Source organism: Calonectris borealis, chromosome 8 (genome assembly GCF_964195595.1).
Source record: "Calonectris borealis chromosome 8, bCalBor7.hap1.2, whole genome shotgun sequence".
NCBI lineage: Eukaryota > Metazoa > Chordata > Aves > Procellariiformes > Procellariidae > Calonectris > Calonectris borealis.
In genome coordinates, this window is record NC_134319.1 from 25,106,803 (window position 1) to 25,129,957 (window position 23,155).

Here is a 23,155-nt window from a genome sequence, read left to right on the forward strand (position 1 = left end):
TAGTGGTGAACCACAATTAAATAAATCACACCACCAAAATGGGCATACATTTTTTCTACCACTATGATGTGGTTTTTACATCATGTTCTTCCCAAAAAACCTAAAAAGCTATTCTGTAATAGAAGAGTTTTAGTTTTAAAAGGGTTTTAGAATTCTGATATAATATTTGTATCTCTCCACTTATAAAGCAAGGAACTTAATACATCCAATAGTACAGGCCTCAGAAGGACTTTGATTCAGGAAAGCACTTTACACGTTCATTGAAGCATTTCTCCTGATCTGACTGATGGGAAGCAGATGCTTATATATTTTCACTAAAACAAAGGTGATTCTTCTGAACAGAGGCAAGGGAAAGTAAATGTATAGCATAAACAGAACTAAAATATCTTTTCCATGAATAATAATAATATCTTTTTTAAATTCAGTGTCTCACACTCAACAAGTGCTAGAAGTAAATGCTGCCTCCCAATGGAAATGTGAAGTTTGTTTCCCAATAAAATAAACCATACAATTTCTAGTCCCGTTGTTTTATCAGATGTTCGGTCTTTAACTTACTACTAGTAAGAATTGAACAATTTTCATTCTGGATTTCACAATCAAATGTTTCGTTTTACAAACTTCATATCATGGGCTCAAAATGCACAGTTTCTGGAGTAAGGAGGATGTTTTTTCCCTTTAACAACAACTACTTGAAAACTGGTCAGGAATATGAGGAAGCAAAAATGGATTAGTGGTAGTGTTCAAATGAGGTCATGAAGTTCATGATAAATACAATTTATCTTACAATTCTGCAATTTACAACATAGCTCCACAACCCAAAACTGCAATATCACTGTCACACATGTGCTATCAACATATGCATCTGTCTGGTCACAGAATCTATGGCGGCATTAGGGATGTCTGCTAGTGGCATCTATTTAGATGGTTGTTAGGTATCTGAGTACAAATAAATGCTACACATTATTTTATAATCAATGAAACATGTCACTAGCTTCTGTGTAATGCAGGAATGGCTGAATGGATTTTTTTTAAAAAAACCCTCTTTCCAATTTCCACTGTAAGCAAGCGCTTACAGGCAGAGAATGTTCATGAAAACTTTCAGAAGAAAAAGATAATCTTCTGGGAAAGTTACAATAGATTGAAAATACACGCCTAGAATCGAAATGCTTCCTCAGCCTCGAAAGAATAAATAATAAATGCTTTCTAGGTAACTACTGCAGCTCTTTTGATAACATATATATTAATAAATTAAAAATGTCTGTAGATTGACAAGTGTTTTGTGGGCTTATACTGGAAAGCCAACAGCTAATTATGGAAGCCTGACTTGAGTAATCAATTATTCAGATGAACATTAGGTGCCTATTATATGCGTAAACATGGGAATTGTATTTCCCGTAAGTAACTTTCTAAAATAACAAACCCAAAACATGCAAATATGAAATAGAAAGAAATGGCGCTATTATGCACTTATTGCACATGCAGAACTCCCACTGAATTATTCAGGGAACACTGAATCGGGAGCCTCAGTCTTCTGACTCTGAGCAACACAGCAATAGCAGCACATGCCATGTATTTGTTATGCATGTAATATTGATTTAGCTCATTCTTGCTGGTCATGTTTCAAATTCATTTCACGTTCAGGAGGTAGGGGAAAGGAGAAGTATCCCTGGATTGATACTTGCAATATACTTTTACGCCTGTTGAACACAAGATTATCTGATAAATTAATAAGACCATGGCTTTTGAGTGCAGGAAGAATAAGCCTTTGAAAAGGAGCACAAGTGAGGTAATGAACTGTGTTTTGAAAAGGTTTATATTTGCTTCATTCCCCACCTCCTACATGTAAAGATTGGGAGAGTGCTAGTATTACAGAATGGATTCACTGGTGCTTCATTTAATTTGCAAGGCACAAAACACGGTAAGGTAAGGCATAATCGTCCTTTGCATTTAGAAAAGACCACGCTCTTAAACAGAATACAGCAACAGGGAGACCAGAAATAGATGTGACCAGACACCTGCTGACAAACAGTGACAAATCCCACTGACACTGCAGTGACCCCCAGTTAGTCAAGATTTAATTAAGGGGTATAATTAAGTCAGTGGAACAGAACACTAATGAGTGGTGTTTTTTTATATGGGTAATTACACATAAGAATACAAAGTAAGATAGGCCCCTAAATATATCATTAAAATTTAATTACTTTTTTTTTCTTTCTCTGCAATAATGCAGGTTGAAACAACACAGCTCGTCAAGCACCTGTACACATGCTAACAAATGCTATTGGCCCAGTCCTGCATGTGTCTACGCATGTTGGTAACGTGACCTGGGGGGCACAATGCACACCAGTGAGGCTAGGAGCGCGTGGGTTTGCTGGGCTCTGTCTGTCATTGTGTTTGCGTGTGTTTGTACCGTGCAGGGGTCACTTGGCTCATTTTCTACCAAATGACATTCTGTGGCTATTCTCTTACACGTAACACATCCTCTACATTTCATTTATCAAGTGTGTTGATTACTAGGAAGACATACATTACAAATTGTTCCTATGATTATCTGCACGTTGGGCGCAATATACCTTTACAATCAAACAAAAGAGATTTCTTACGGCAGTGGTATTTTATGCCTGATCCAGTTCTCTGGAATTTATTTTGGGAATCGTTAGACAGTTGAATGAAATAGCTGAAATATCTTTGTCTATGTGATATTTGCTTATATTTCAAACAGAAAAGCATTGTAAAGTAGATTTACTTGACCAACATGTTAAACTGGCGTGGAAAACATCATCATGAATAATGATGACGATGGTAGGGGAAAAACAACTTTCCTACAGTCTTGAAGATTTAAAAGAATGCCTGTGTAGTTTGGGGCCAGCCCTCTGCCGGGATTACTCTATCTGCTCCCAGCTGGTAGCCTGCAGTTCACGACAGCCTTTTATCCGTTATCAAAGCAACAAGTGGAAAAGCAGATCCTCCTGCCTGCTAACACTCTGTTCAGTTCTCTCTGTAGAATTTCTGCTTCTAAATCTTTCCTTTTAACAAGTCCTCAGATTTCCTTCCTACTGCTGCAGGAGACACTAAATATGTCTCTCAAGACTTTAGCTCGCTTGTCTAACTGAAAGTTTGCAGGACACCAAAGGAAGAGAGAATAATTGCATTACAACAGGACATTTTCTACAGGAACTGACTGAAATGCAGAATGAGCCTGATCCTGCTCACACTAGAGTGCTGAGAGTTTAGCAATTGAGTTCAGTGACAGCAAAACCAGATCCTAACTACTCAAACAACACAGTACCAATATAACACTTCAATTGCAACTTCAGACTGAGACATGAGTTAGGCTTAAATTTAATCTACTAACCTACTAATCTACTTATTTATATAAGTACAAATTTTACTGTAACAAAAGCAAAGCAAACAAACTACATTGAAACTTATGACATATATACTGTGCTTACTTTGCTTTTTTAGCAGTATAGGAAAAATAAAAAGAGGTAGAAGTGGGAGATATTTAAGCATAATTAATGTGAATTCTTTCAAGCAAAATCTATCCTCTGAAACCAAAGAGTTATTTCTTATTAAAACAAATCTAAATGAATATACTTTATATAGTAAAAACATACATCCCACTTTCCTTAAATTATGTTGTCATAGAGTAATGGGTCTTAGAAACACAATCCTGTAACAGTTACTACATTTTTAAAATCAAGAGAACAACTTAACAAGCTGCTATGTAGGCTACGTTAAACCATAATATATCTTAAGGGGTTAATTCTTTTTAAAACTCTTTGCTTTTTAAACAGATTTTCCCATGATTTACCACAGTTATGCAATGACAGAAGGTGCTGTGGGAATGCCAGCGAGGCAGTGAATCCGGACTTGCTCCCTCTCTGAACTGAGGCCTTTGCCACCAGGCTCCTCTGTGCACGCCTGGGTGCCTCCTCGAGCCGGGCACAACAGATGGAGCAGGGGCCAGATCCTGCCAACGCTCCGCCCTGCCCGCAGTACGGTCCTGTCGCACTTAGCAGAATTAGACCTCTGTATCTAACCCTACTCATTTAAGCCCGTTAGAGATTTTTAATGCATGCGAAAGCATGATTTGGCTCTGTGTCCTCTGGCGCTTTGCTAAGACATGGGCAGTAGCGTCTCATTTTTACGAGGTGCCCGAATTAACTGTTCTGGATCAGGCCCCAATACGTGTAATCTTAAGATATGGAGTCATTGTTTTTGTTTTTTTCCCATGAGCTGGAACACATGTGGAAACCCTAACAAAGCCGAAATACAATACAAGCAGAGGGGTCGTAAAAATTATGTAAACGATTTCCCCGTTTTTATCTTCCTGCGAGCATGTGCCAGTATAAAATACGGGATTAGCTGGGGCGACTTCCGCCGGGCTGCAGACACACGTATGCATAATGGATCCCTGACATCTTCTTCTCCCCCATTTTTGTCCCTGCGAGGCCGCCCCTGCCCAGCCGCGTATGAATGAACAGAAGCGCCTTTCATCCCCCACTTGCCTGGCGCTTCAAAAGGAACTACGAAAATAGCAGCAACAAAAATCCAGCCGCCTGCCAAAAGGCCCGCACACGTCCCATTCTCACAGGCATGCGAAAGGTTGGAGAGCTCAGCAAAATTTTTATGTACGGGAGCAGGCCCAAGGAAAACTCACACGCCATAACCAATTGTGGACAGAGGATCATCTATCAGCAGACAAATGCAGGAACTCCAGAATGTCTCTCCTCAAATGAAATAATATATCTTTGAAAGCCAATGCCCGTTTTAGGCCTGAGGCCCATATATCAAGCCTGAGAGGCTTGTGGATACGCTCCAGGGCCATTAACCTTCCACCTGTTTCCCCTTGTCCTTCAGGATGAGACCCTGCCCTTGATTTTACTCCCTTCCCCTGTTCATCTTCCGACAGAGTGTAAATGTAAAGCAGAGGGCCTGCGAAATAATTCAAAGGCAATGGACCAGGGACATGGTTACAAATCTCTGCCACTGGCACTGTGACTTATGCAGGCAGTTTGTCACACATGAGCCAGGTGACCTCTGTGACATAACAGAGAAAAATATCGCCCGAGATCAAAAGATGAGATTCAGGGCACTCTAACTAACTCTGGTGTACACAGCCGCGCTACGCGGTGGCCAAGGGTTTCCTCTCTTCCGAATGCTGCTCGCTCCGCTCGCTAGCGGGCAGGCTGTGCTCCTGCTAATTTCAGTAATCTCCCTTTCTCTCGTCTCTTCAGAAATCTTTCCTGTAACCCGAATGTCAAAATTTGCCTCCTCCTGAAGCCTCTCTTTTTCAATAAAGGTAATTAAATTGACAAGGAGAGACAGCAAAATGTCATTCAGCGGATAAAAATTAACACGTAAAAAGCAGCATCATTGAAAATGGTGGGATAGTCGCTTTTGCCAATGGGTCTGTTTTAATCCAGTAATTTTTGAAACGCTAAGTAATACTAAAACTTTGTACGAGCACATGTTGTTTCTGGTATTGCAATGAGAAGTCTGTGAGGTCTAAAACATTTATGGGGATTCAACCGTCATGACGGTTAAAATGAGAGTGGAGTTAGTATTAAAAATTATGTAATGCACCCAGATAACACACAACTGTACTGATTTGTATTTTACAAAAAGATATACTACAGAACCAGAATAACAGTAATTTGAAATAAAGCCTAATCAGATTGATTTTTTTTAAAATCTTGAATTCATTTTTCGAGCTGTGTGCTACGTAGGAAGTTTCCCAGCTGTTTTGTACATTCAGGATATCTCTGCTGGGTGCAGACAAAAGAATAAGGTCTAATGCAGTGTTCTCTTTCACTCCCTGTAACCTAACAGTATGTCTGGTATGGACATTTAATTTTGTCTATTTCATAAATTAAAAAAAAAAAATCACAACTGTCACAGTATCCCTGGCATGATGATGAAATGAGAAATACAACTGTAGCTAGATCAGCCTAAATCCCGTTCTAATCCTAAATCACTTTGGCACTTGCCAACACCTAACTGATGAAAAACTCAGTTTAACCCATGAATGTATATAAAAATACACATACTCAGACACACACACACAAATTCAGCATGTTGCTTACAAGTGTGCTAAACATTATCTCATCAGCTAACTTCATTCTGTCTTATCACGTGCTGACTCTGAAAATTTTGTGCAGAGTTCAAGCTCTTACCCAAAATCATCTGAAGGGGTAGTGTTCCACTAGGGAAATATACCCAAATTCACTAAATCTAAAAGCATAAAAAAAGTTGAACTATGGATAGGACTTGAGGCTAAATCATGCAGTAGTTATAAAGAAATGCACAGCTGAAAATCATTTCATGTTTTCCATTGACTAAAGCCTGACGTAGAACTCTAAATGACTCTGTTGCATAACATTGCAACAGTAAACACAGTAAACATAAAATTAATATTACAAAAAGATTACTGTGAAGTGTTACCACATGGATTTGTAAAAATAAGACAGTTGTTTGATTTTACAGTGCTAAAATCTTTTGCTCTTGTTCGGGGCCTGTGATTACACACACTTTTTCCTCTTTTTAATACCTCTAAAGAAAGCCCACCAGAGATACAACAGTCAGCAACTACAAGCAAGTTTTGTCACTGGTTTCAGTGAACTTCAATTCAGATCCCAGATGTCTTCATTTTTGAAAATACCTAGAGTGTTACTTTTTCATGTAAAATATAGGTGATATATCCAAGAGTTCTGGCAGTCAGATCTTTAGCTGTCTTTGACACTCCTACTGAATATATGAATTTGTATTTAGGCCTGATTTCACTCAGACTTTCTGCATCCTTTTTTTTTTTTTTTTAAATATATTTGAAGTAACCCTGAAAAAATTAATATTTAATTTAAAGAGCACCTAACCCAATCCATTGCCCTTTACAGTAAGTATGATCTAGTGCATCTGCTTTTGTAATATTCATGAATTTGGAAGTCAAGGCTAGGGATCATATACTAGTCTAATAGAGGATTTTTCTCATTTCAGTGTTTGATCAGTTTTGAATGCCCAAATAGCCTATTAGAATTTCCAAGACACAAAGAAACTACTTAAAAATGTTATTATATGTATAAAAATACTATTATATGAATATAATAAATTATAATCTTTATAAATACACACTCAGATACACATGAAATTATTTACCTCCCACCATGTGCTTTTTGTGTAAATAGCTACTGAGCATCAAATATTTTATAAGATTAAAGGTTACAGCACCCTGATTCTAAAGAAGAGGATTTGACTCTTGTTGGTTTTAATATTACATAATGTCTTGTCTTGAGGAAAAAGCCTGAAATTAATTGGTTGACATACTACACAGACACTACGAGTCCAGTTAATTGTATTTTTGAGTGCTTATGGCTCTCTGATTCTGTCATTTAAAACAAAAGAAAAACAAGGAGTATTTAATATTTAAAAATAATAATAATAATAATTTTGGGCATGAATCATTCCTTACATTCTTTTCCAGCTACAGACAATTTCTGTTGGGAAAAGTGCCATATAGTATCGACAGTGACAACAAATTGTATTGTCCGGTGAACATCTGTTTCCGACTCCCACACTGATATTGCAGGTTGGGTACTTCTGAGTTAGTCTTCACAGGCTGCCCGACCACAGAGGAACTGGAAATTACTGGTACATTCAACTTTTATTATTGGAACACAGGAAAACTTTATCATCATGCTGGGAAGTTCTGTGTCTTTTGAAATATTGGAAAGAGGGTTATGTTAGCACAGAAAGCCACATGCGATAGTTCTTATGAAGGAGAAAAGCAGCTCCTGTTCATTGTGTCTGTCAGTACATGCAGGTATGCAAGTCTGAGATCAAAATCTCAAAATAGAACAGTTTTTCTGTTTTCAAGATGCAAGGTTTGATGGCGATGGTTTAGGGGGAGTGTTGTTTGTTTTTAATAAAACCAGTGGCACTGCAAAAAAGGACCAGATTCTCCCAGTCTTGCTGAATATGTAGTATTCTGTCCCTATACAAAAATCTCTGAAATCCAAAGCAGTTTCTATAGGGTGGAGCAGGCTGAGGTTTAGTATGGGTTGCAGAATCTAACCCTAGAGAATGTCAGTCTCAAAGAAAGAACTGATCTTTTCTAATTCGTATTTAAAGCACCAAGTTACTAGGATAGCAACGTATAGAGAAAGGCTGTGTTAACTAGCTAAAATTAATACTGTTGAAAAAAACCAAAGACAATACTAAGCAATCTTTTCAAAATTAAGGAGAGGTTTGTTAGAATTATAAATGTAATTTTTCTCATAGTTATGCCACCACTTGTTATTCAGCCTGGAGAAAAAGGTAGAGTTCCGCTTTGGTAGGGACAGAGAAGAAATGAAGATACATTCTTGATAGGCACCATGTGCCAGTTTGATAAAGCTTCAACTCCTGATCTGTAAATACACCAGCCAGTGCTGGGATAAACTACCAAAAACTATCCTTTTTTACAGAGAAAGAGGGAGAGAGAGAAACTCCACTGAAAGTCCTATTAACACTAATTAGAGTTGCCAGCATGCAAGAGAATCAAAGGCAAAACACATGGAGCTCCAACTGAAGTCAAGAGGAGAAGGGTATGCCTTAAAGGAGAGGCATGCAAATTAAAAATAAATGCTGTTCAACGTTACCAAATGAGCTAGTCATGTAAACACTAATTTTGAGGCCTAACCCTCACTCCCCCTGAAAGTTCATTCCTAGTCAGGAGAGAGCATTGTCCTTGACCACACTTGCAGAATGAGAACCTATCTCGTGAATGACAGGTCCAAAACAAAGTAAAGTAATCGCCATGTGTTTATTTCTGCTTGAAGTTGTTATTATTATTGTTGCTGTTGTTAATATTCTTGTTGTTTATTCACTGTATTATAAACAAGCACCATTGTTTTCCAAGTCCTGCATCACAAAGACATTTTTTTGATGCTACTCCTTATAGCAATTTTGGATTTCTCAAAGACTAGAAAGTCTGGGTAAAATCTTAGCAATATTGCCAATATTCAAAATACTGTTAGGAGATTCTAGGTCTCAGCCTCAAATGCAGAAAAGTGCCCGATCTTGCTTTTCATGAGTGCAATATGTACTTATATATGTACTAACCCAAACAATACTCCAATAGTATTTGTTTGTGAATAGCTTGCTTTCTGTCTCCCTCTCTTCTCTCCTTATGTAGATAGATGGAACATCAGTGATTGTGGAGTGGTTACAAAAGAAGCTGAAACTATTTTATACCATGGTGACTTGGGTATGAGCTACACATTAGTTTTGGCTTCCACTTGCACACTAGGTGATTTGCACCACCACCTAATTTAGTCTCACACCTCCCAGCAGCCTGTCTACTACATCCCTACCATCCCTCACAATTCTTTCTAACGTCAGGGTTGTTATGCCCTAAAACTACTGCACAAATGGGAGTAGAACCAGAGACTTTGGGCAATTGTTGCCTGTTATTCTCCCTACATGTTTTTGCTGTTACCTGAAGGAAAGTTAATAGTTTGGATTAATTATCTTCGTGGTTTTATTGTGATTTTTACTGAGCTCCAGGAGTAGCAAGATGGAAAGGATACTGCTGGCCTGTCTGACCCACCCACCCTGAACCTTTTTCTCAAGGACTTCCACCTTTTCCCAAAAGGGTGCACAAGGAGTTTAAGGGGTTGGCACTGAAACACACTGACTGTTGTTGAAGATCTCTGTGGAATAGGTCAGTGGAGTCCAGAGCCACAAATAACTGTAGTTACTGCCTCCTATGTAGTGGCTGTGGTACTAACACTATTCCCAAGAAAGAGAAAGGAAAAGAGGAGGAAATAAATAACAAAAAGGGCATTTAGAAATAACACGTAGCAAATGAAACGTAAAAACTTGACACAGGCAGCTTTACAAAAGAAAACAGGAAACCAGCAGATACTGTGAGTGAAACTGGAAATACAGTATTCGAGATCTTAACTTGGACTTCTTATTCGGATAAATTCTCATCGGCTTCAGTAAAGTTTTCTTCTGATAAGCAGTGCAAGACTGGGCCCATTAGCACAACCTAACTTACATTGAAAATTACTATATGCAAGACTGACTTCTTCAGCTCTTTGTTTAGGAGAGTAAGCATGGAGAGTAAGCATAGAAAGTAAGTTGTAGATACATATTCATTTCCTTGTACAGAGAATTCTGGCCATAGCATGGAGACAAGGATGGTTCCTAGCACTCTGCTACTCTTTTCTCCCCATACCTTGAAGAGGGATGAAGTAGATTAGTGGATGACTAGACAGCCCTGTCTCTACCTCCCCTAAAGTGCTGGATTAGCCCTCAGACTAAATAAGCAGCTGGTGCACAAGGGCTGCAGCAAGCTGCTTCTCGAGTGGTGAGGGATTATGACTCAGCACCACCAGTCACTGTGTTTGCTCATTACTCAGGACAAATTGCGGGACTGCAGTAAGTATTCCCCAATAAATACCAAAAGGTATCCAGATGAAACAAACAGACGGTGCTGACTGTAATGCCAGAATAAAGATACAATTCTTCGTCACATCCAGTGTCACTTAGTCAGGGTGATGTTTCCTGTATTCAGCAAACATGCCAGTAAAAGAGTTTTCTTGGCATACAGACAACGTGGAAATGTCCTTTTAAAAATCAGTTAATACCAACAGAACTCATGAGCTAGCTGGAACCATTTCCTATGCTATGGAAAGAACACTTGAATAAGGTTAACCAAGACATTTCACCCTCCCAAACTCCCCCCTCCCCATCTATTTCTGGATGTCTTCTTTTGTTCACCCTTTGCTAATTATAGTGGCCTTGCTTAGGTGATATTTATAGTCTTAAAAGAGTTGCCTGACTTTTAGAACACTTTATTCATGTATATTTCCTGTGTTTATTGTTGCCTTAACTAATTTTTTAAATTAAATTTACTTGATCCAAGATTTTATTTAGCAACAAATATCAAAGTAACTTTTCTTTCAACAAACGCAAGAGCTGTATTTAGATGTAAAAAGCATTTTTCTAATTCTGAATTTCTGAAAACAGATTTTAGTTTCTTTCCCTCTCCAACTGATGGGTATGACAGATGATTCCAGAATTAGACAAAATGAAATTTCTTTTTCACCACAATATGATTATTTGGTATCTTATTTTACTAATTTGTCATATCTTTTTTTGTCTGTAACAGTTGCTTTAATGGCTGGGATGTTTCCAAGACACAGTGTTAAATATTTGTTTGCCTAGACTGCCCTGATGTTTACCTTACCACCTATAACTGAACTTCTACCAGTTACAGAAGTGGAAAAAAGACATCGAGGTTGTCCACCTAAAATTATAGCTTCACTTTCCCACCAGCACCATACTTTATCTCTTTCTCAGTTTTCCTTAATTCCTTCTTAAATCTGCCCTTTTATTTCTTCTGTAGTTGCTCTACAAATGCGCCTGTAGTGATGCCAATAGCAACAACTTTCAGTCCCTATTTCAAAACAGCAAATAAAGAATATTTTAGGGAAAATTTTGATGCATGTCCTTCAACTCTACTGAAAGCAGTTGGATTTGGGGAAATGTTAAAGCAAAGCATGAGACTAACCGGTGGTTTGCCTTTCCGCAGAGACCCTTTCTCCTTCCCTGGTAGCTGCCATCCACTCAGACACGCACAGGCAGAAGTAATGGCACGGCACCTCTGCGGAGGACAAACCCAGGCAGCTATGGTCTGTTCAGTGCGCTGGTGCCCCGACGCCTGTGTATGTGTCCCCATTTTACACCCAAGCAGTGTTGCCTAGTGGGACCGGTGAAGGGCAGAGCAGCCCATTGCAGCCCACTCCTAATGGCGACACAGGGAAGGGGGTGGCCCCTTCCCAGGCGGGCTGCTAGAGTCCCTCAGCCCTGCTCCCACGCAGGTCGTACACGTCTGGAGCCCAGGGCTGGGCGCCGACCCCGACGCACGCCTCGCCCTGCCCTGCAGCAGGGTTTGAGTGCCACGCAGGTGCAGAAACACGGGCAGCAGAGTGGCTGCCCAGGGGACAGTGTCCAGCCTCGTGCAGCACCTCAGGCTGCCCACCCGTACCCCTTTTGCACAGCAAAGAGTCAGTCTCCGGTGAGGGAGAAGGAACGTGTGAGAGAGGCAGAGCCGCAGCCCTTGAGTTAGCTGCGCTTTTAGGGTTTGCTCCCAGAGTTATTTGCTGATCCTGTGCAGGGCCCAGCTCTTCTTCCTGACGCAAGGCCCTGAGGGCAGCTGCAGGCCCTAACGGCCCCACCTGGCCCCCACCCACGGCGCCATTTAAGCTTCAGCCAAGGCCCTGGTCCTCCTGGGGCTGCTTCACAGGTAAGGCTCCCTCACTGCCTGTGTGTGGCCTTGCCTCATCCCTTCAAATCATACCTTGTCCCTGGGGCTCGCGAGGGTGGTGGGGTGGGCCAAGCCTGCCGGTGCCCCTGGGGCCTGCCCTAGTTTGGGTGCGGGGCAGCAGGCCCGTGCCCCTGTTGGGCTGAGGTAGGGGGGGGGGCTGCAGCGCCTGTCGGCTTCTGTGGCATGTGGAGAGCAAGTGTTTCAAATCAATCTTATAATGTGGTAAAACAGTGTGTTGTGACCTAGCCAACATTAACTCTGAATAAAACTGTGCTTGAGTTGAAGTGAAACTTGATAATTAAAAGGTTTCTTATTAGGAAAAAAAAAATCAGAAAACAGTTGAAGGCTGTGCTAAAGATAGTGATGTTACATTTCAGTTTGCTTTTAACTGCTCTTTCCAGCCAGGTGTGGGAAAAGTGGGAGGGATTAAATAGTTACTTTATATGTCACTTCACTAAAAGATCTGTACTGCACTCGCTTAGTAGAGTACCAGATTTTGGACATTGCCACTGTTTTCACATTGGCTATAATGGAGTTCAAACCAAATGTTTATTATTCATTTGGATATTTCTTGAACTGCACTCAGAGTTAAACTAATTTTTGAAATATTATTTCCTCTTGTACTAAAACTCACCCTTTCTTGCAGTTGTTATTTTTGCATATTGGCTTATAGGTGTGGGGGAATAAGCAACCGAATTTTATTTCCAGCACATGAAATTTTTCTTTGCTTCCTTTTATAAGTAGTCATGTAACTTGAGGCTATGAAATAGAGCAAACCATGACAGTTTTAATGCATGACAAAAAAAAAAAAAAATTAAATCTATGGCTAAGTTTTTGGCTAGCATAAGATGACATGCTTCCCTGGCAATAGATGGGTTGTTCTATTTTACAAGTCTGAAAATCTACTTGTTAATGCATACTGGCCAAAGTTTGGAAGTAGAGAGATACCAGATAAATGTTTAAGTGCAGTCTGCCTCTTGATTTTACTCTCTCTATTTGAAACTCCATTTTATAATTTTAAAATTCGAAATGGAAAAGACTTAAGTCCTCTAGTATGTTCCTGTGCCTATATAGCACAGTATGCCTGTATAGTGTGTCCAACCTGTTCTGAGTGATCTTACAATTTACAACACAATTTGAAAGCTCTCAGCTTTAGGCCTTCTCTCCAATAATGAGTCTGATGACTGAATGTTGTGGAAAGCATCTTATTGGTGCTACTACAGGTAGAACACAGTTCCTCACTCTCCAAGACCTTTGTTTTGTTCAGATGTTGTGCTTCTACCTGGCTGCCATATGGTTGTATTCATTGCTTCATCAAGCTATGAATATTCAGTTCTCTTCATCTTTCTTCATAAATCACACTTTCCTCTGCTTTTCTTGTCATTTGCCAGCAGTTTTCAGCCTTAGAGCTGAGTGGATTATGTGAGCCATTGACTCACAGTGCTGTATATACAAAGATGATCACCCCTTGATCTGGAGCAGCTTACCTCTACGTACGAAAGTATAGAATAACATCCGTTTATATTATAGGGCTTCAGCAGGGCTGATAGGAAGTCTGTAAGTGACTTCAGTATGGCTAGGATTTCATCCTTACTGTAGGTGATCTGAAAGGCTACAGGTTAACAGAAGAACATCCTTAAATCTGAACAGCCTTGATAGATTTATAGAGGCAAACTTCCACCGTAACTGGGAACCATCCCATACAACAGAAATATCATACAGGTATCGTACACAAGTGCTGGATCTGAACGATACAGGTATCATACAAAAACCCTGGATCTGAATGAAACAAGTTTTCTTCCTGTAGTAAGATTTAATGCGTGGTTGTAAGAAATGTCATAATTTGCAGCGAGGAAAATGGCTTTTTTTGTGACAGAAACTTGCAAAAAAATGGACTTCTTTGCAAGTGGAGATCTGTCATTCTACCAATAAAACTGTGACTTTCTTAAGCAAAACCAGGAAACATAGCTATAATTTTCCAAGAGACTAGAATTGTTTAATTTTTAATGTGCAAAGCTCTCGCCATCATTTGGCAAAATTGCCAATCCTCACAGCAGAAAATAACCATTAAAAATGGTGATCTGGAAATACAATAGATTATGTTAACATGGCTGAGCGTTCACTGTTCAGTTTCTTAGCCAGTACAGCAGTCATTATTAGAATTGACTTTAATATCACTTTGGACTAGACACAGCATTCAAGATCTAAAGAGCACTATTTTTTTCATCTTGCCCTGCAGCGATTTGATATACATTTGGTAATGCACCCAAATAATCTTTCTACTGTCACTGCTGACAATTGTCAGACTTAAACTGGAAACTTACACTTTGAAGGAAAAAATTAAACTGAAATGTTAAACTTCTGTTTTGTGTAACAAATGCCTCCAACTCACAGGTGAACATGCAAGTGTGGCTCTTCCCTCCCATCAAGGCTGCACTGTCTGCTTCAGGCCGTGTGCCAGGAGTGGCTGTAGCTATATAATTCCCCATGTCCATACTACAGCCTATTATATCTCTGCTTGTCACTAGCATTAGGATGGGCTGGACAGCTTTTGGAATTGTTACTTGCTCAAATTTTCTCTAACAATAAGTAACAAAACATTGTTATTGCGTCATGACTATTCATGAGAACCTGGGTAATTTTGCTACAGTGAACTTAGTGACTGCAGATCCACTCAAGTGTAGAAGTGGCAGTCTTTCAAAAAAACACCTACGTGGAGCATGGTTCTTAGTCTCAGCATGATGCTGAACATCGGATACTAGCTGGAAAAATGACTAAATCCAGAGTGACCGAACTCAGTCTCCTGCTATCAGAGGTGGTAACATCGTATGGCAGAGTATCCAGCTCTGATGTGAATGGTCATAGGAGAATGTCGTGTTTCTTCCTACCCCTAGAAAAAGTGCCAGAGGCTTAGCACTGAGCAAACTGTTTAGAAAGGCTGCAAAATGACATGCCCATGTGCTGAAATACAGCATTTAGTCACATCCTTTGTTCAGAGGAGAGCCAGAAGAAGATCATGAAGTTAACTCCTAACAGAGTGTTCCCCTAGAAGGTTCAGCTAGGTGGCCTGGTTTCTATGCTGAGGCTTCTTTCTATAGCAACGATTTTACTATTTGTGAAATTAAATTAATGATTCTAAAGCAAAGAATTACTTGGCTGTGTAAGAGAAATACTTTTCCCTTTCCCCAACATTTTTTAAATATTTGAGAAATATTTTTTCAGATCCAGATACGCCTAAGCCAGACTAAAAATCAATAGCTACACATGACAAAATATTAACTAATCTGATTACTGATATTAGGAGAAGTCCTGGACCTCAGTTTCTGGCAGCTTCCCTGATTGAAAGAATGCTGCAGAAGTTTTATTTCATCAGCTATGTTAGTTACATTTCCTGTCCTGATAAACGCATACTACAAAGTCCAAAAGCACTTTAAGTTATCAAATTGCCTTTCATTACTTCAGTCTAAATAATATATCAACCTTTCGTCACCCTGAAGAACTTCTAAAGTATTCCATTGCTGATATTTTTTCTCAAAAAAAACACCCCAGGCTATTTTTTTCCTATTCTGTGTTAATTCAGTTTAATAATTGGATTTCTGTACAGTAATTCCTTATTTTTATGCATTTCTTGATACTTAATTACATAGAGACTGAAATCTGAAATCAAAGCTGATGTATTGAGTATTATATTACTGTATCTATCTAAATACATTTTACAGAAAAAATTAAGAGACTGCAGGAGTTCTATTAATCCTATTCACACTAAGTTTGCACTGCTTTAAGAAATAATTTGAAACTCTGCTAATATAGTTGTGCTTATGGGGAATATGTAGTACAAAACTAGGCCTCTGTTCACTTATTAGCTGCCAAAACATCTGTGTTACCAGGTACAGTAGAAGTTCAACACCCAGGGTCCTTTTGAGATACGTGGTTAAACCATTGTTTCTTTGAAGACCACATTTGCAGTTAGTGTAAGCATGGACAAATTTATACTTATAGCAAGAAATCTGTCCCAGAACTGATACCGTCTGACATCAATGAATGCAAATAAATTTGCAAACTCAGTGAATAGTTCTAGGATGAGCTGCTTTAACAAGAAGTACATCGGCTCTTCCTGCAATCATTCACTAAATGGGTTTGTGCTAACATAGTACTTTGACCTATGACATCCTCACTAAAATAGCCAAATAAGTCAAGGTAATATTTTTTGTGAGTCACAAGTCCTTTAGTGCCTTTTTTGTAACTATCAACATTTAGTTAATTTTCTGATGCTCACCCAGGAGAAAGTATCCTCACTGTTCTACAGTGCAGGTCCTGTTTTGTTCCTGCCCCAGGCTGAGACCGCTTTCTTTTATGAGTTCAGGAGTACTTAGCTTTGGAAGTAGTTGTTGAATTTTCCTTGATGCGAGCTTATGAGGAAAGATCAGTCCAGTGGAACTGTCTGCATCCTTTGTTGGGGCCAGGTAACCTTTGGATTCTAGAAACTCTTGCAATATTTTCTTTTTAGCTTTGTACAAAGACCTTTCACCTGACTAAGACAGCTGGCTACAAATCTAGCATCCCCAGGGCATTCCTGAGTTTTCTTCGCTGAGGATAAGACGGATATATCTTACTTTTATATTTACTGAGCTTTCAACAACTCCAGAATAGCAAACAAAGGCCACCTTTACTATTACTATTGGTATCATCATGAGTCTACTAGGAGGTTATCTCCGTATTCTTATTTCATCTGTGTATAAAGAACTATACAGAAACGTTTCTCGTTATGAATAAGCAAGTAATATGTGATGTCAAAACCCAGAATTTATGATGTAATTACTAATTAAAAAGTATTCTGACTTCACAAGACAGATAGGTATGTTTGAGATTTTAGCTGGTGTTAAATTCAAAGTTACTGGATTGCCACTGGCTCCTTTGGATCTTATTCTGACATTATTACTAATCCTGACCAGTTTGCTTCATTAATATTTCTATTAATTTCTGATATCCGACATGAAGATGGGAGGATCTGCTCCTTAGCAAGTATGAGCATCAGACTTAAATTACATACTTAAATTCATACACAGGTCAAATTCTGTAAAATGCAGTGCACGCTGTAGGTAGTTCCGCCCAGTCAACATTTTTACCTTTTACATGCTTACATGTATAACACATGCCAAAAGAGGTGTTGACAATTTGTAGAGCAACAAGTGAGAAGACTGTGATAAGCATAAGCTGATAAATGCTTCATGAAATAAAGTTTTAAAACATGTTTGTAATCACTTGAGATCTCTTTAAAAAAAACAAACAAATTTTCAGCCAAATGGAAAGAAAAAAAGAAAACTTAAAAAATGTAGTTCATTGGTGGTTTTTTGTTATTATATCTAGGGTAAAAGTGGCCTAAACCACTGATGGACTGGGACAGCATTTTTTATCATGTCCTTCTCCTTTTCAGTCCCTCCTGAATTCTGCTAGCTACAAATCTCTGAGTGTAGCGGAAAGGAAAATGTTTGCCCTTTCATGTGAATTGAAGAGACCAATGTGTAAGACTAAATTTAGAATGAAATACAAGGATACAGTAAAGAATTGCAAACATGCTGTTTAGTAACTCACAGCCAGTTGTGCAAGGCATCACTTACCATGACAAAATTGTGATGAATTTCATACAAACCCCATTTGTACCTTTTTACTGTCTAATTATTTGAGTAATTTAAAATTTTAGTCCCAGAGATCTGCTAATGCACCTGTCTTATTTGAAAGACATCTCAAGATTCAGTTGTTAAGCTTAGACAAGTAGAAATAACAGGAAAATATCTTCTCAAGCAAATACATACTTCTCAGCTGTGTATAGGTAGGGAACAAAGTTAGCTGTTCTGAAAATCTAGTTGCACCTTTATTAAGATTTCCTTTTCCCTTCCTTCTGCATTTAAAATCTCTGTCATATACCTAGGTGGTTTTTTTTTCCCTCTCCCAAAGGTATTCATGTTCTGTGGAACAATCTGAAACAGCTGCTTTTGCTGCCTTGACCAGAAGGAGCTGAAATCATGGATGGATAGAAGAGACCTGTGTTCAGGAAAGGTTTGGAAACCCTTTGTTTAATTCTGATCCTCTCCTCTCAGCTGCAAAGAGAGATGGTGTTACCTGGTGCTGATAACAAAGTAGAGTCTGATCTAAACATGTTTTGAGCACCTTACTTTTTTGAAGTTGAGAAGCTTAAAGCTTTTAGCATTATGTGTAATCTGGTCCCTAAATAGTGGATGTGGACGGATTTCCACGTGTGTTGTTATTGTTCTGGAATGCTGTGAGTTTAGTTGATCTTGTCCAATTAAAAAAAAAAAAAAAATTCTGGATGTGCCAGAAGGTATGAAAAAACTGCCTGAACTCTAAGTTTCTAAGATGTAAAGGGTACAAATACTAAGATGAAACCAATGCCTTCTAAAAATGTGTGAAAGTCAGTTCACTAGCCAAAGGCTATAGGTAGTGAATGTCTAGAATATATGTATTTCCAGAATTCGTACATGGTAGTGTATATATATGTCCAGAGCCAGGAGAAGTTGGTCAGCATTTTCATGAAACAAATTTCTGCATCTTTTGTGTCCATACTACTAAATATATGTTGATTGAAGAATATCGTCCAGGCTGAGGTTGGAGATGAAGACCATCTCTAAAACTATTCCCAGTATAGCATGTTGAATGCTTATAAAATCTGCCTATAGATTAAGCCATGGAACCATAAAAAGTAAATGTTGCTTGAATATCTTTTCATATTCTCACTTTAATCATAACTGGAATTTTAATGCAGATCATAACTTAAAAATTCTTACACTGAAGAGTATCTTGTTCTGCAAGTCTCAGTGATTTTTAACACGGTTACTCCAGACTAAAGTACTCCCCAGTGTATGGGTAGAAAGATCTGGTCCCTGATATTTAGGACATAGTTTTTTGGAAATGTAACATGTTTGCAATTTTAATTTTTAAATTATTTAAAATGGGTAGCTTGGCTTATACCTTACAATAAAATTGTAAACAACTTAGCAAACAAAGATGTGACAGTCTTTTCCTCTCTTTAATCCATTTTCTGTTTCCCTTCTGAGTAAACTTCCTCCCTTCTTTCTCTTCACACAGACTGAGTTTTTAATGGTTCCTGCAACCAGTCTCTTGAAAAATTGGAGAGAAGCTGGAGTTGTGTATGCAACATATCCAGCTTGCTTTTCTTGTAATCAGGCTTTATTTCATGCGTCTGCATCATGATGGTTATGACAGAAATACTGTTATGGCAAGCATCCTGACTGCAGCTTTTTAATGGGATGTCCTTTCTGTGCTCTTGATTCATGTAGATTCAATTCTCAGTGAACTTCTACAGTAATTGTTGTATTTGGATATTGTATTATTTTCCCTTACCTTGACAGTAGTCAGCAAGAAATTATGGATGGTTATAAAACTTTACAGATTTCAGCAGCAAATTGTTGTGGCAAAAACATCTCTGTATAGCAGAGATTCAGTAACTAGCAATATAATAGGGAAATTCAGATTGGAGTTCATCATCTCGATTTTTTTCTGAGACAGAATATCTTTTATTAATTCCAGAGCTAATTTCTGTATCAAGAGAGTGGTTAAAAACTGTAGTTTATCTCTATTTTGTGGTCCCAAATTTCTGGCTTAAAATTTCAGACCTGTCCACAAAATTGCCTTAACAAAAACTCTAAGAAATATAAATAGGGGAATTTCTGGCCACCAGAGAGCTGTGCATGAGGATTTATTGGGTGCTCCAACAAAATTAAGAGCCTAAACGTCATTGTAGCCAGCCTAGATTAAAGAAACCCCCCATGTATCAGTGGTGATGAGAACCAAAAGGATACCTTAAGGTATCTTCTTCCTCCTTGCTTTCTGTTCAGTGTATACCCTGCTTAGGATTCAGCCTTCATGTTTAACTACACGCACGAGAATGCACAAAATAATATCCTAGTGAGAAAGTGAATATTCCAAATGTGGACTTATATAAGGAGTGTACAGAGATGGACAGAAATGGCGTTCCCCCATATGTAAAATAATTACATAAATGAGTGTAGAATGGTGTAACAAGTGTGCTTACAACTCTGAATAAAAGCCAGGCAGTGAGCAATACTGACAGGGACGAGTAAAATTTATGCGAGGCCCTATGGAGGTTAATAACAGTTGTAATAAATAGTAAAGTACAGAAGAGCTGAATTGAAACTTGAATCTCTTTGCTACAGCTAATTACAGGCTCAGGTGGAGGACAACTACAAGTTTCTCTTCATAATAGTCTGCCTACTTGAAGCCAAATAAATTAAGAACGAGATGCTTGGGAAAAAAGTACTTCTTGCTTGAAGTACAACATTGTAACAAACGGTATTTTTTTCTTGATTGAATGATACTGTAATGTAAGATTGTTACCTACCTTAAGTTCTCTAAAAAAGATGCTACTCCTAGCCCACTCAACGATGGAGAAGAGGGTTTGGTCAGCCATTTTACACATAAGCCCAAATGTGTTGAGCTTCTCGTGTTTGCTTCTGTTGGCTTGCTCTTGCTGCAGATATGCCATGATCTTAGCTTGGACTTGCGGCTCATCTGGTTCACATTTCAGGAGTTCCAATATCAGATGTGGAATACTTGCTGGTGAGCTTGTTTGATAACTATCCATGTATGAGTAGCCCATTATTGACTCTGGTGAACTAGTGTAAGGGTCAGGGTACTCGGACTTGATAGCACGGCTTGGAAAATGGCCATAGGTTTGGTAACCTTGCAAGCTGCCGTGGGGTGGCATTGTCATACTAATTGGAGAGGTTACAAAGGGACTTCTGTCATAGTCTGTAGGAGGCAAGGCAGTATGGTTCAGAGGTAGGCCTTTGGAGGCAGAATGGATGTTCTGGATTGCAGAGGATATTGTCAGGTCAGTCGGCATTGCTTGGATCACCTGAGTCATGGCTTCCAGTTTAAGTCCATTTGCTCGGATAAGAGCTTTCTTCTGCTGCTTCAATGCCCTGTCTCTCTTGTACATTGGTCCAAACTTGTTTCGACCGCCACGCATTCGGTCAGCTCGCACAGCTGTCAGGGCAGAGGAGGAAGTAAATCATAATTAAAACTTGGAATCAACGTTCTTTAATGAAACATACATTAGGACAGAGCAGAAAGGTAAAAATGTAACTCTCTTTTATTTTTTTTTCTTCAAATTCAAAGTAGCACTTTTATTCCTAAAGAAAAAGATTTATTTTGACTTAACAAATGTCACTTTTTTTCTGGTAATTTAAATATCACATGCATATATTACTAACATAGAAGGACTTCTCTTTACATTGATTAGGACACAGGGACAAACACAATGGTTGGCTACAGGAATTTCACACCTGCTATGGGATCATGTGGAGATCTCAATGTATATTTGGTTTTATGTCAAGCTACTATGTCATTAAGAAACAAGGGCTGATGTCCAGAATTTGTCTGAGACGTATCCAGCGGACCACATTGTCTCATTATAATCATTCCATTACTGCCTTCCACCGCAGCAAAACATCTGAAACGTAAATTGTGAAATGTTCAGTAGTCACAAAGGGGAATACGTTTTTCTTGGCAAAAGGGAAATATTTCCTTTTGATGATTCTGTTCAGGTTGGTGTAAAACTTTAAGAGATTTCTAGTTAGCTGAACAGCTCTACAGAAATGTTTAGCTGCAGTTGGAATGTGCAGAGAGAAAGCTGTCAGCTTGCTGCCTTCCACACAGAAGGTGGAACTGAAACAGAAACTATTGACACTGTTCTGGCTTGTAATATCTCTGGAATTAGAAATAATTAAAACAAATCCACCTGAACAGCTGCCTTGGGAGTCATACTGGTGGTCTCTGTCACAGCAGTGTCTGTCACCATGGTATATATGTAATGGACTAGTGAGGAGCTCTCACCAAGCCCACCTTGCCCAACGGCAATTAGATTGAAAGAGGAACCTTTGACAGCCTGGTGACATGTTGAGACTGCTGAGATTGCTGGAGGTTAAGTTCTTGAGCTTTTTATCTTTGGGATTAGCAGAACATTAAAAATTTATTATGAATGCTAGATACGCATAATACTGTACATTATCATAAGGACTTTAACGTTTAATGATTTTTTTGGTCCATGGTAATTTATGAACTAGTTTTTAAGGTTATATATATCACTATCAGGGAAATACACATATAAATGTCACAAGTATTTACAATTATGGAAGCATATATTTTTCCAATTTTCTAAACAAAGGAAAAGAAGTTGTATGGATGTGTGGGTAAGGAAGCTAAAGTAAATTTTCTAAAGTATCTTTAAAACTACAGGCACTTCGCTTAAATTTGTAGTAAAAATGCTGCTGCTAATATTGCTGTTGAATGTTGCTTTTGAGCAAAACGCAGGGAATTAAAATAATTAAATCACTACGCTGGTATATGTAATTAACTTTAAATCTGTATACATAGTATCCTCCCAGACATTCTACAATTAAAAACTGTGAGCCAAATTGGATCAGCAAATGCTTTTGTATAACTCCTATAGAAACTAAGGTGAACTGCACGTAATCACAGAAGAAAAAATTTGGTCCTGTATCATTGTCAGCAATTGAGAGGAGTTAAAAGTAGGAGTAGATAAATGTATTTTATCCTTATTCTTAACATCAACAAGGAGAGAAGGATTCCAAATGTACTGTTATTGTACTATTTGAATTTGGAAGAACATACAGTGATTCAGGATGTTTTGTGCAGTGTGTCAGTGCTAGCTCAGTCTTGTGGGCAAATAGAATAGTATTGAATCCATCAAACTGCAGAGGGCTGATTTTTCTGTTTATCTTCAGTTGTATCAACAGCTTTCCTTTGCCAGACTCAGGTGAT

The 23,155-nt window shown here is 38.6% G+C and overlaps 1 protein-coding gene across 1 annotated transcript in view; it reads right to left on the reverse strand.

The window, feature by feature from the left end:
• NR5A2 (nuclear receptor subfamily 5 group A member 2) overlaps positions 1–23,155 on the reverse strand; it is an 87,762-nt gene that overhangs the window by 59,379 nt on the left and 5,228 nt on the right. The window contains exon 4 of the mRNA XM_075156535.1: positions 20,712–21,358. Coding sequence (XP_075012636.1) covers positions 20,712–21,358 — 647 coding nt within the window. The remainder of the gene's footprint in view (positions 1–20,711; positions 21,359–23,155) is intronic.